Consider the following 13,734-nt stretch of genomic DNA (forward strand, 5'->3'; position numbering starts at 1 on the left):
CTAGTCACGCGGTCAGTTGAGGCTCCGCCCAGGAGTCATATGTGATTGGTTGCTGCACAGAGCTGTGTGTCGCTGATTGGCTGCTTTGTATGCGTCCTCGTCTGTAAAGCGTCGCGTCGCTCCAGCACGGGCAGCTCGGGCAGCGCGTACAGAACAGGTAAGAACATTGAAACGACGATTATTTATATTTAATTGTAAATTAAATTAGTTCTACTTATTTTGTTTGGTTGAAGTTTGTATAATTAGTCAACTCCGGGGTAAATGCCAAATCCAGCTAACACGAGTACAGTTTAAATCCCCCTATGGCCTGTGCTATTATTGTAGCCTGGTGTCCTTGTATGTTTATATGATGATCACGAGACCACTTACAAAAATATACCATAGTAAACAGTCATTTGTGTCTTTTAAACAGTTAGTGTTTCCTACCATTATCATCTTAAGACATTTAACTAATTTTTAAAATCTTATTCTGTTTGAAGGAAATTCGTTATGGTTTTATAGTGTAACAATAACTGTATTAATTAACTATGGTTGATTTTTGTAAATATGAAATGTTCAGCAGAGTGGGAAACTTTGCTTACAGATTTTAAAATTTCACACTTCATACTTCATTTCTGGCTTACTGTAAACAGACCCTTAGGCATGTGTTGTCACATGATAAAGTCAACACCACTTAATTTGCATAACTATAAAGGCTTAGTGAAAATGAAACCGTGTTGGGTATTTACAGTATACCTAAATTAAAATATACATGTATATTATATTATTAGTAAAATTAAAGTCATTAAGTTAAGTACTTTTTGTATTCTGATAAATACAAATGCTTTTTAAAGGAAGTTTACAATCTTTAAACTTATAATAGCAAGCATTCTGTTGCAAGAATGCTGGTTATTATTCATCTCTGTTCCAGGTAGATCGCAGAGATGAGTCCCCAGATAGGAGCGGTTTTAGGTCTCGCCCTGAGCCTGGGGCTGGTAGCGAGTGGTTTTCCTGCCGAGCAGTCAGATACTGGGAAGCACTGGGTCGTCATTGTGGCCGGATCGAATGGCTGGTACAATTACAGACACCAGGTGAGAGTTGACCTGGATCTTCGAGGTGGAAAAAGCACATGGGTTTTTCCAAACTGTTCGTCAGGTGTCATATCTGAAGTCTTTTTAGATTTTTATTGTGTTTTATTTGTGTGTGTGTGTGTGAATAGGCCGATGTGTGCCATGCGTATCAGATTGTCCATAGAAATGGAATTCCCGATGAGCAGATTGTGGTGATGATGTATGACGATCTTGCTCAGAACGAAGAGTGAGTATGAAATCTATGATTTAATCTAATTGTTGTGTAATGACTCCAAGGCCCTCCTATGTCTAAAACAATATTCAAAATCCCTTTTATTTAAGCTTATATGTACTCTGGTACTTTAGTTTTAATTAAAATCTGTAAACTTAAAAAAAATCTTGTACATAATTTGTGTTTGTTGGTTAATTAAGAGTTTAGATTTAGTATATTAACAATACTATTAATTTTAAGACTTATTGGGGCCCCCCTGGTTGAGAACCAATGGTATAGTGAGATCTGGACTGGTAACCTAAGAGCTATTGGATTAATGTAAGAGAGTCATGATATCCAGTTGCTTTGGGCAAATGCAATAGTGATGCAGAAGCACTTTACCCCACATGGCCTCAGATTGTAGAAAATTTGCCGTTAGCCGTTTCAGATATGAAAAAATATATCTGGGTAATTTCTCACTAACACCAAAATGTGCACTTCCCCTAAATCGTTTTGTTGAAGTGATGACTTCCAAAGGCAGACATGAAAAATTATTTAGCTCCACCACGTGCATTGGTGCGTACACACACGCACACAAACGCAAACAGAAACAAAGCTTTGAGTCAGTTCCTTTGCAGAAGTCACAACTATCTAATCCAACCACCAGAATATTTAAGTGTGCCAACAGGAAAAATGGATGAATTGTTATATATATATATATATTTATATTTCTCAGATTGAAAGAAGTAAAAAAAATTTGGAAGTTGGATCGCTGTGACATTAATTGCTTCAGTGGCTTTTTTTGATGAATTCATATGTAGGTCAGGTGTTCCAACTGAATTAAACAATGAAAGAAAGAGATGAGGTGATTGTTGACTTAGCCACATGGTTTTATGGTTAAATTTTAACCTATGTTTGCGGTATTTTTATAATCGTTATGCTTTTTAATAATCAATCAGCCAGTTTTTATTCTTGAAAACCAAAAGCCCTTTCAGTGCAGAGGTTCATATGAAACGGTGTCTTTGTTTGTGTCCAGAAACCCTACTAAAGGAGTGATCATAAACCGACCCAATGGAACGGATGTTTACAAAGGAGTGCTGAAGGACTACACTGGTGATGTGAGTCAACGTGTACCTCTGAATCTGAGATTTGAGTTGGGAAATGGTGTGTTTGCTGGCCATTCATTAAAATAGTGTTTGTTTTTGATATAGGACGTGACTCCTCAGAACTTCCTGGCAGTGTTGAAAGGTGATTCTGCTGGTGTGAAGGGAGGCTCTGGAAAAGTGCTCAAAAGGCAAGTTACCATAAAAACTTTGGCACAGGGGGGCTAGAGGTCATTTGCATGTTTTTTTATTTCTTTGGGGGGTGGGAGTTGATGGTGTGTGTTTTGAAATGTACATTTTGATAAGATTGTAGTGACTTACTAAATGTATAGCCCTGTGAAATCTCTGTCTCTTTTGTTTCTGTTTGTGCATGTTAAGGCAGATACATGGAAAAACAGCTCTTGTGATATACTTTCCTTTCTCAGTGTATTTTTATTGTTCTTTCTACTGGCAGTGGTCCAAATGATCATGTGTTTGTGTATTTCACTGATCATGGAGCCCCGGGTCTGCTGGCCTTCCCTAATGATGATGTAAGCATTTTCTGCTTTCTGTGGTCGTTTAGCTGAGTGTGATCCTTTCAGATCCTTTTTACACACAGTATACAGTTCTTTCCAAAGTTTCAGACTACTAGTGCAAATGCTTCTATCAAATATATTTATCTAACTTCATTACAAATTTTCTAATCAACATAAGTAGTTAGTTTATTTGAAAAACAAAAAATCCCAGATGGTCTTAATTTGACACTTTGAAAACATTCAAACAGTAGGTCAGCTGCTAGAAAGATTTAATGTTGAGTAACACATTTGACTTGTAGGAGTTTTAGCTGTGAGTTGCATTAAAAACTTGCTGCACTGACAACTTTTCTGGTAATTGTGCATGATCATTGGGTTGGGAGGGTTATTGCTTCACTTCCCTATGCATGGTGAGTTTATAAATTAATGGGAATGTTGTAAATGTCAAATAGATGGCTTTATCTCTAGAAACAAACAGTAAATCATACTTCTTTTTTTCTGTTTTTAGCTTCATGTAGACGACCTGATGAAAACCTTAAAGTACATGCACCAAAACAACAAATACAAGGAGGTGACTGTTAAATGTGTTTGCTCATCGATATTAAGATACAGTCTAGATTTTCTGTTTCCATTTTTTATTTTTTTCTCGCACACATAGATGGTTTTGTATATTGAAGCTTGTGAATCTGGCTCTATGATGAAGCCTCTGCCAGCTAACATTAATGGTGAGTTTTTCTTTGACATCATACATGCTGCTGTGTGTAAATAACCATATGTTTAATCAGGCTGTGTTCTCTCTGTGTGTCTCAGTCTATGCTACCACTGCTGCCAACCCTCATGAGTCCTCATATGCCTGTTATTATGACGAGGCCAGAGACACCTACCTGGGAGACTGGTACAGTGTCAACTGGATGGAAGACTCCGACGTGGTTCGTACATCTCTAACAGCAAACCTTGTGTAGATTCTATCTTCAAAGAGACGGAAGATAGAAAAGTGCATTTATTCAGCATGAGCCATCTGACTGTGGGAATGTGGTTTAAATGGTGTTGTGCGATTTTGTCTCTTTAGGAGGATCTGAATAAAGAGACTTTGGCCAAACAGTTCAAAATCGTAAAGGCCAAAACCAACACCAGCCATGTAATGCAGTATGGAAACAAGGTACAGTCACAAACACCAAGATGTGAAATACATCTCATAAATATTAAAAATTAACACATGCATTAATAAAACGAACAGTCTTTACACTCCCAAGCACCAAATGCAAGGTTTATTCGCATTAGTGATGCTGTGAAGTAATTAATTTATTAAATTACTAAAGCAGTTAGTCACAAGAACAAAAATATTAATTTAATTCTGGTCCCTAAATTGTAGCATCTGTGAACAGCATCCTAAAAATAGTTTATCAACAGTATGGTGTATATTTATCTGCTGTGAAGTTCTTTATGAGTTAAGGTTTAGCATTGGCCTCATTCTCGGCTAGTTCAGAAAGTTTCCATTTATAGTCATGTATATTTTGACAAGGAAGTGTTTGATAAAAGCAAAATGGCTGCTCTGAGTACTGTCTGCTTGTCTGTACTTGCCCAATGTAACTCTCTTGGTTTATTTGTGTTTTAGACGCTGTCCCACATGAAGGTGATTGTGTTCCAGGGTAATTCGAAAGGTCTTGAGAAGGCACCTGAGCCGCTGTCGTTGCCTGTGATTACTGAACATGACCTCATGAGCAGCCCCGATGTGCCCCTTGCAATCATGAAGAGAAAACTGCAGAAGTCCAATGACATTAATGCTGTTGTTGGTTACATGAAAGAAATCCATGAACATCTAAAGGTTTGAAGCACTACTTTTTTACCAAACAATTTAAACAAATAATTATTATTGATTTATTCATTTATTTTACTTGTTAAGTTAATTAACACTATCGTTCAAAAGAATGGTGTCATTAAGATTTCTTTAATGAAATTAATACTTTTATTCAGCAAGGATGAATTAAATTGATCAACTGAGAGTAAAGACATTTATGTAAAAAAAAAAAAAAAAAAATTATTTAAAATAAGTGATGTTTCTTATAATCATGAGAAATGTTTCTTGGGCACCAGATCAGCAATCAGAATGATTTCTGAAGGATCATGTGACACTGAAGACTGGAGTAATGATGCTGAAAATTCTCCATTGGCATTGCAGAAATTAATTACTTTTTAATATATTAAATAAATAAACATTATTGCCAGTTTTACATTTTTGATCAAATAAAAACAGCCTTGATAAGGATAAAATACTTCTTTAAAAGACTTAAAGCTTACTGACCCCAAACTTTTAAATGCTAGTGTTTGTAACATATACTGAAAGTGATGTATGTGATATACATTTCAGGCAAGATGATCATATTATAATGGATTTTATGTTGTTGTGTGTGTGTGTGTGTAGGTACGTGAGCTGCTTGGTAACACCATGCGTAAGATCGTGGAGCATGTGGTGCAGGAAAAAGAGGAAGTGCAGGATTACCTGAATGGACATGAAGAACTCACAGAGTATGAATGTTACAAAACTGCTGTCGAGCACTACAAGAAACACTGCTTCAACTGGCACCAGCAGGAGGTATGAACAGTCCTTGTTCTCTATTATCTGCATGATTAGTTGTGTTGTGCTTTGTGTGACATCTTTTCTCTCTTGTTGCAGTATGAATATGCTCTGAGACACCTGTATGCTTTAGTAAACCTGTGTCAGGGAGGATACCAGGCCCAGAGGTAAAAAAAAACACCTCTCTTTTTTTTTTTTTTTCTCTCTCTCTCTCCATTTCCATGTCTTTTCTCTAGTCTAGATGATGTCTATAAACTTTGTAAACAATGAACCATAAAAGCTGTGAAGTGTTATCCCATTTTAAACTGTGCCCCCTGCCCATGATAGTGAGTTGTGTTTTATTCTAGAATGTGAATGGAAAAGCTCATTTTTATCTGTTATTTAAATCTCATATCTGTCCTTTCTCACAGAATCACAGCAGCCATGGATGATGTGTGTTACTTCAGTAGAAACATGAACTTGTGAGCCACTGAGGACTTTTGAATGGACTTCACTTTGCCCAAAAGTATCGCAATGTTGGGAAAATCTCTATCATCTTGCAAATTTGACTGATCTTTTTGAAAATGTTACTTTTAATGAGGATTTGCACTTCTGAAAATGTAATGGGATGTTTTACTGATCTTTGTTTTGTTTTAAAGAAAGAAATGTGCTTTAAGATGCCGCCCGGTGACCACTGACAAACACTTTGGGCCATTAACATTTGTTCATATTTTTTTTATGTGTATTTTTCCCCCCTTCAGATGCCTCCTTAATAAGACCAACAGAAATTTTGTCAGTAAAGCTTTAGAATGACACAATTTTTGCACTTCAGTTACTGTCACCATAATTAAAAATACATTTTAAGATGTTTTTGGAAGCCAAATGTCCAATCAGTGAATGAAGTCCAATCTCGCAGGATGTTGAACAGGTGCATTCAAACAATGTAAAACAAACACTAGCTACACGTTTAACTAAACGCTGCACTAAGATTTAATTTTAAATTTTTATTTTTTTTATCCGCTTGTTGACAGAGCCATGACAATACACAATTTCGTTCCTGTAGTTAAATCAAAGAACTTTTCCTTGGTTACTGACTAAATGTATACTTATTAAACTAAAATGCAAACTAACCTAAATATCTGAAGGCTGTGGTCATACATAACAATAAGTGTCTTAAATAACTGAGATCACTGCTTGAAAACAGCTGTAGTTTGAGCAGTTAATGAGTGGGTGTGTTTAGTGTAATGGTTGATGTGCTATTATGTCAAGTGCCCTCTGTTTAGAATAATTTGAGACCACTGAACTTGAGGGAGATGTAATGTTTGAGGAGTGTTTGCTGGAGTTTGAGCTCTGTAAGAAAAGTGACTTTGCACTGACAACATGGGTTAAACACTTTGTGAAACGATACACTGAACTACTGTCAGTGTTAAGCAGTGATTTATTGAGTATAAAAGCCATAATAAACCTGAATTGAATGGTGAATTTGTTGAATGTATTTTTTCATTTTCTTTCTGTCCAAGTTACAGCTTAATTCTGCTGACAAATAAAAACTTGTTACTAGATGGAAATTTTAATTGCATTTTTTTTTCTCTTATGTCATATAGCAACCCATTTTCTTTCTCAGGGGCGGATCTATCCCTTACGAAAAATAACCATGGTTTTATTATAGTAAAACTGTAGTAACCCATGGTTTTTTGGCGTATTGACTGCCATTTGTAAAACCACAGATTTACTACAAATACCATGGTTAAACTATGGTTAATATAGCAAAACCATGGTTAATTTGTGGTTACCATGGTTTAACTACAGTAACCATGGTTTTTTGGTTTTATTTGTAGTAAAACCATGGTTAATTTTCGTAAGGGGTGGCATAGGGTGTGTAATACCACCCTAAAAGAAAGCCTTGCCACCCCTCAACGAATTAAGGTTATGGCCATTTTGACAATTTACGAGCGCGAATCTTTCGTGATTCGGGATCCCGCTCCGAACTCATGACTCAAATGATTCGCGAACCCACTCCGAACTCATGACTCAAATGATTCGCGAACCCGCTCTGAACTCCCGAACTGTTTCAAATGATTTGCGATCCCCAAACTGACTCAAATGATTCGTGATCCCTCTCCGAACTCTCAAACTGACTCAAATGATTTGCGAACCCGCTCCGAACTCCCGAACTGATTCAAATGATTTGCAATCCCCAAACTGACTCAAATGATTCGTGATCCCGCTCCGAACTCCCGGACTGATTCAAATGATTTGCGATCCCCAAACTGACTCAAGTGATTCGCGAACCCGCTTTGAACTCCCGAACTGATTCAAATGATTCGCGAACCCCCTCCGAACTCTCGAATTGATTCAAATGATCCGCGAAGCCGCTCCGAACTCCCGAACTGATTCAAATGATTTGCGATCCCCAAACTAACTCAAATGATTCGCGATCCCGCTCCGAACTCTCAAACTGACTCAAATGATTCGCGATCCCGCTCCGAACTCTCAAACTGACTCAAATGATTCGCGATCCCCATAACTGACTCAAATGATCCGCGAAGCCGCTCCGAACTCCCGAACTGATTCAAATGATTTGCGATCCCCAAACTAACTCAAATGATTCGCGGTCCCGCTCCGAACTCTCAAACTGACTCAAATGATTCGCGATCCCCATAACTGACTCAAATGATTCGCGATCCCGCTCCGAACTCTCAAAATGATTCAAATGATTCGCAATCCCCATAACTGACTCAAATGATTCGCGAACCCGCTCCGAACTCTCGAATTGACTCAAATGATCCGCGAAGCCGCTTCGAACTCCCGAACTGATTCAAATGATTTTTGATCCCCAAACTGACTCAAATGATTCGCGAACCCGCTCCGAATTCCCAAACTGACTCAAATGATTCGCAATTCCCATAACTGACTCAAATGATTCGCGATCCCACGAACTCCCGAACTGACTGAATCTGCCTAGGGCACCAACTCCCAGAGGGGGCACCATCCCAGTTGCTCCAAAAAAAAAAAAAAAAAAAACTCCCTCCATTCTCCCATCCGCGCTCGCGACCGCTCGCACCTCATTTTTGTGGCTGAATGTTCACAATTAATGGATGAATCCAATCCAGCTAAGAGAAAAGAAAAGTAAAAGTAAAAAAAAAAAAAAAACAGACATAAAGTTGGCTTTGATGTTGGACGACGAGTCTCAAATTTAGGGACCATCTTTAAAGTTACATGCGATATTGGTATACACTTTTCTAACGTCAGTAGCATTTGAGGAGAATGACTTATAGTCATAAAAACAACTGTAATTGTTCATGTAGGTGTCAGCTATAATGCACAATTGAATTAAATGTTTGATATTTATTCAAATAATCTGTAAATCATATGTAAATTATGCTACTATTTCACACCTTATACATTTTTAATATATATTAAAATAAAGTATAAATCATTTAGGTAAAAATGAGGCCCGTTTATCACTTTCAGGCACATTCCTGTGAAAGTTTTTTTTTTTTCAGGTTTCCTTACGAAAATTACACATGGTTTTAACAATAACACCACAAATTATTATTTTTGTAGCCATGGTAACTGCAAATCAACCATGGTTTTGTTACTTCAAATAATAATTTACAAAGTATTTATATACTGGAATATTTTTTGTTGTTGTTGTTGTTGTTGCTATAAAAACAGACCTAAGCCTTTAAAACGACTTAAAATGCATTATATAAAAAAATAATGAGGCAATAATGATTGGTTAATAATAATACTGTTACTATACATAATGTAGGCAAATACAAAATAAACAATTTATGTACATGTTATTACCAATGCCATGTAATTGCTGCTGTGACACTTACAGGACGATCAAATCCTTGTTTAGGCTACTGACCAAACATTTAATTCAAATATTCATTAAATCTTTCATTTTTGGACACCTTTTTGCCATAGATGACACAGCCTTTATAATTTCTTCAACAATCAATGTGCATATCACAACCCTTGCAAAAAAAAAAAAACATTATTAAAAAACATGCTTAATTTCCTTTTGCATGATTTCTGAATTCTTGAGACTATAAAATAAATTTGAGTCATAATAAAGTCATAGCCATAGGTAAATGTCGAGAGCTATTAATTATGATTTGTAAATAATACAATTTATTCATTTACTTTTTTATTTGATTAAAGTTCTTTTTTCAGCCTATAGTAGGTGTTTTTATCATCATCATATTTGAGGAAGGGGGGCACAACAATACAATCCTGCTCAGGACACCCATTTGGCCAGCAGCGGCCCTGAAGGTGTTGATATACACGTCTCTGGGAATGTGTGCTCTACTACTACTACACACACACACACACACACACACACACTGAAGCACGTGTGGTGTTTTCAACTCTTCACTATATTGACACATGATGTGGGCTACACATGTGCACGTCAGCGCACTATGGGCCCTATCTTGCACCCAGCGCAATTGACTTTGTACACCGACGCATGTGTCATTCCTATTTTGCACCTGCGCAAAGCGCGCTTTTCCCTCCACAGAAGCACGTCGCTAAACTAGTGAATGAACTTGCGCTCCCTGGGCGGTTCAGCGCAAAAAAGGAGGCGTGTTCCGGCGCAAACAATCCCTGGTGCTATTTTGCTGTTCCATTAAACAATTGCGCCACTGACCAGAAAAAACCTAGTCTAAAGTCAGTGGCGCGTTGCGCGTTGTTCATTATGCTATTTTAAGGGCGCATGCTTGACCATAATGTATAGCATGCACAACGCGCATACACTTTGCTCATGTAATCTACACAGATGCAACAGTTATTTTTGCAAATCATAAATTGTTACACTAAAAAAATATTAACACATGAGATGACGGAAATCATTGTGGTGTGACACGAAGATGTGAAAAAAATAGGCATAAATCTAGCTTACAAATTATTCAGGCTAATTATTCTCCCATCCCCATACAACACAACTTCTCTGTCTTTCACTGCTCTTACAAGAACATCAGTCTCCTCGGCTGTGAACCGCTCCTGGCGTGCGCCTGGTAAATACGCCATAATAATAGCAATCCATAATGGAACTTGCGCACCTGCTTTTAAAGGGAATGTTGGATGACGCTCTGATTGGTTTATTTCACGTTACGCCCAAACCACACCTATGAATAATGAAGCTACTTCAGACCAACCCATTTTAGATTTGCGCCGGGCGCAAGAGCCATTTATCCCGCCGGGAAAATAGCAACAGCGCCGAGACCTGCCCACAAAGTTACTTGCGCTTCGCGCTTTGACACTTGCGTTTCAGATCGTTAAAATAGGGCCCCATGAGAGGATTTCACCATTTCATTTGATAAAACTATCGTCATTCATTCGTATCGTATACACAGACTGAAAGAAACTGCAATGTCTTTATGACAACCTGTCAAAATAAAATCTCGGTATAACTTGAAGACATTCAAACAGAACTATAGTACTATTGCACAGTAGAGTATGCTATACGTTAAGTAGGCTTAATAGCTAATAATAATATTTAATTAAAAAACACAGAAACTCTGGTTACAACCCACCAAAATAAAAGTTTGGTCTAACTCGAAGAAATTATGTAAGAAATCGCACAGTAAAATATAGCCTACTTTAAAAAAGATATACTAAAACATTATTTTAAAGGAATTTCACACAAGTTTTCATAGACAGAGTTTTAATTTAAGCTTGCCAAACCAATAACACCATATTTTTCAAAAACAATTTCTAAAAGTACATTTGTATTTGTGCCTATAATGCTTATTTATTTATTATTATTGTCAGCTAATAAAACCTATGCTTCAGGGACCATATTCATATAATATCTAAGGCTAAATGTAGCTCTTGACTGGTTGAGTTAGATGGTGATTAACACTAAGCAGTAGAAAATCAGTTGAGTCTCCCCATCTGTAAATGTCATTGGCTGTTAAATTCTTGTGTTTCTTATAATAAATTGACATATTGATAACACTGAACCTTTTTATAATGCTCTTAATTACATGTTGATGCATACTGCATACATTAGTGAGTGTGGTGGTGCTTATGGGGTATGGTCACTTATTCCTTACATTAACTGTTTCAAATGCAAGACATTGATTGCATGAGATTAAGTTTGTTAATGGCAGCCTGTGTCCTTTTGTAGTGTGCACATATATTTATCATCAAACTGTGATAACTGTGACTAAATTCAGTATATATACGTCTGCCATATGTTGCCACCCCTCAAAAATTCCTTCCCCCTTCTCGCCACCCCTTCAATATTTTTCTAGATCCGCCCCTGGCCATATTAGATTACATTATATAAAACATTTATTATGTAGCAACAAAACTCATTAGTTGTAGGGAATATTTGCAATACATACAGTGATTCAGTATAGAATAGAATCACCCCCTTTACAATAATAAAATGTTGTTGCTTTGCAGGCTGAAATAATGATGTACACAGTTTTTGTTTCATCCAGCTGTATTTACAAAGTGCAACTTCTAACAACCAAGTGAAAGATATAACACCATGTCAGAAAAGCAAAAACAGAGTGATTGATCACCCGTCTCCTAAAAATGACTTGCAAACTTAATCAGTTGTAGCTAATCACCTTCTTGGCACAAAAAGCCATTTGACTTTCAACAGTGGTCAGCGGTGCTTATTTTGATTAGCTCAGCATTTCAGTCCTTGTATGTGCAATTGAAGCAAACAATCAACTATGGGAGGCAAGGCACTGTCAAAAGATCAAGGATAAAGTTGTGGACAGGCACAAGTCAGGAGATGAATACAAATTTTTTTTCAAAGGCTTGATCAATGCATGGAAGCATAGTGAAGTACGTTATTAAGAAGTGGAAGGTCAGGGAGTCACTCCAACCTGGATAAAAGAGCCAGGATAGTGTAACACTATTTAGAGTCCCAGCTTAGAAGAGACAAGAAGAAGTTGATGTATTTACTGTATATTAGACTCCTGCCACAGAGATCTAATATAAGAATGCAATTTCTTTCCCAGCTGTTTATCTTTACAGACATATTGTAAAATATTGCAAATCTGCATCAAGACCGAAAATGGCCACACAGACTTCTTCAAGATTGTGACTGGGGTCAGGCTAGGATGCATCCTGTAACCCTCCTCTTCCTCATCGCCCTCAATTACGTCACGTGGTGAGCTGGAGCATGTGTTGGGGCCTAGCCAGCATCCACTGGTTCGAACTTGATCATCTCGGTGACCTGGATTGCACAGATGACATCGCTCTGCTTGAAGAAGATTAATCAAAGTTGTAGCATGCCATTACCGCACTGGAAGGATAAGCAGGCAAAGTTGGCCTCAGGATCAGTGCCGAGAAGTCTAAGATCATCCACGTGCCCAGACATGGGGAGTCAAAGTCAGGCCACAGAAATTGGAGGAAGTAGAGAAATGTACCTACTTGGGTAGTGTGATCTCCCAGAACAGCGACACAGAGTTGGACATCAAGTGCCGCATTGGGAAGGCGGCAGCCGTTTTTTCAGAGGATGAATAAGATCTGGACCATCTCGTTGAAAGTCAAGCTTTGACTAATCACCTCAATCGTGGTTCCGACTGCCATCTACACCAGTGAGACCTGGAAGGTGTCAGGAAGCAGAGGTGTCTACGCCAAATTCTGAAGATCAGATTTTACGAACACATTATCAGTGAAGAGGTACTTCTAAAGAGTGGCGCGTACAAACTTCATAACATCGTTGCGATGAGTCCCCCTTTGCGCCAAACGACCACGAGGACGTGCTCACCTGGCACCTGGCAAAGAATGTTCCTACAAGACCATTTGAAGACCATTAACACAGCATGGGATGCCACCCAAGACCGAAGTTGATGGAAAATGATTGCTGCCCAATATGCTACATAACATGGGAGGAAGAAAGTTGTCCAAATCTAGAATAATAGGTTTGAATGATAGCTTATGTTTCATAGAGGAACAAATAGTAGCAACTTACAAGTTTTCCACAATGCAAAAGAAATATGAGAAATGCACGTAGAGGGTGGATCTGCCCATCAAAAAAAAAAAACAAAAAAAAAAAACAGAAAGTGATGATTCAAGAATCAACAAGGTATAATTCAACCCTTACGTTCTCAAAAAAGAAAAAGAAAAAAAGCAGCACATTTCACACGCCAGGAAACTTGACTCACAGCGGTTTCCACAAGATCACAATGTTCATCATGTTTGGATTGTGTTTATACATGCAAGTCCATAATCATGGACGTGACTGTGGTGGGAATGACGACATGTTCTTTGATGCATGATGTTGTGGTACCAATGTCTGACTGCCTGATATTGATAAAACTACAAT

The 13,734-nt window shown here is 37.7% G+C and overlaps 1 protein-coding gene across 2 annotated transcripts; it reads left to right on the forward strand.

The window, feature by feature from the left end:
- LOC128026035 (legumain) lies at positions 1-6,911 on the forward strand. 2 transcript variants are annotated; one of them, XM_052612744.1, is made up of 14 exons: positions 1-157; positions 911-1,070; positions 1,199-1,296; positions 2,297-2,378; positions 2,472-2,554; positions 2,818-2,893; positions 3,384-3,446; positions 3,534-3,600; positions 3,686-3,804; positions 3,945-4,034; positions 4,491-4,700; positions 5,298-5,468; positions 5,550-5,617; positions 5,861-6,911. In XM_052612744.1, the coding sequence occupies exons 2-14, from the start codon at positions 924-926 to the stop codon at positions 5,913-5,915; spliced, it is 1,329 nt and encodes a 442-aa protein (XP_052468704.1). In that variant the 5' UTR covers positions 1-157; positions 911-923; the 3' UTR covers positions 5,916-6,911. The 2 variants fall into 2 exon arrangements, with proteins under 2 accessions (XP_052468704.1, XP_052468705.1); XM_052612745.1 differs by having other exon boundaries at positions 5-157; positions 915-1,070.
- Positions 6,912-13,734: the final 6,823 nt, after the last annotated feature.

This window comes from Carassius gibelio, chromosome A13, assembly GCF_023724105.1.
Source record: "Carassius gibelio isolate Cgi1373 ecotype wild population from Czech Republic chromosome A13, carGib1.2-hapl.c, whole genome shotgun sequence".
Classification (NCBI taxonomy): Eukaryota; Metazoa; Chordata; class Actinopteri; order Cypriniformes; family Cyprinidae; genus Carassius; species Carassius gibelio.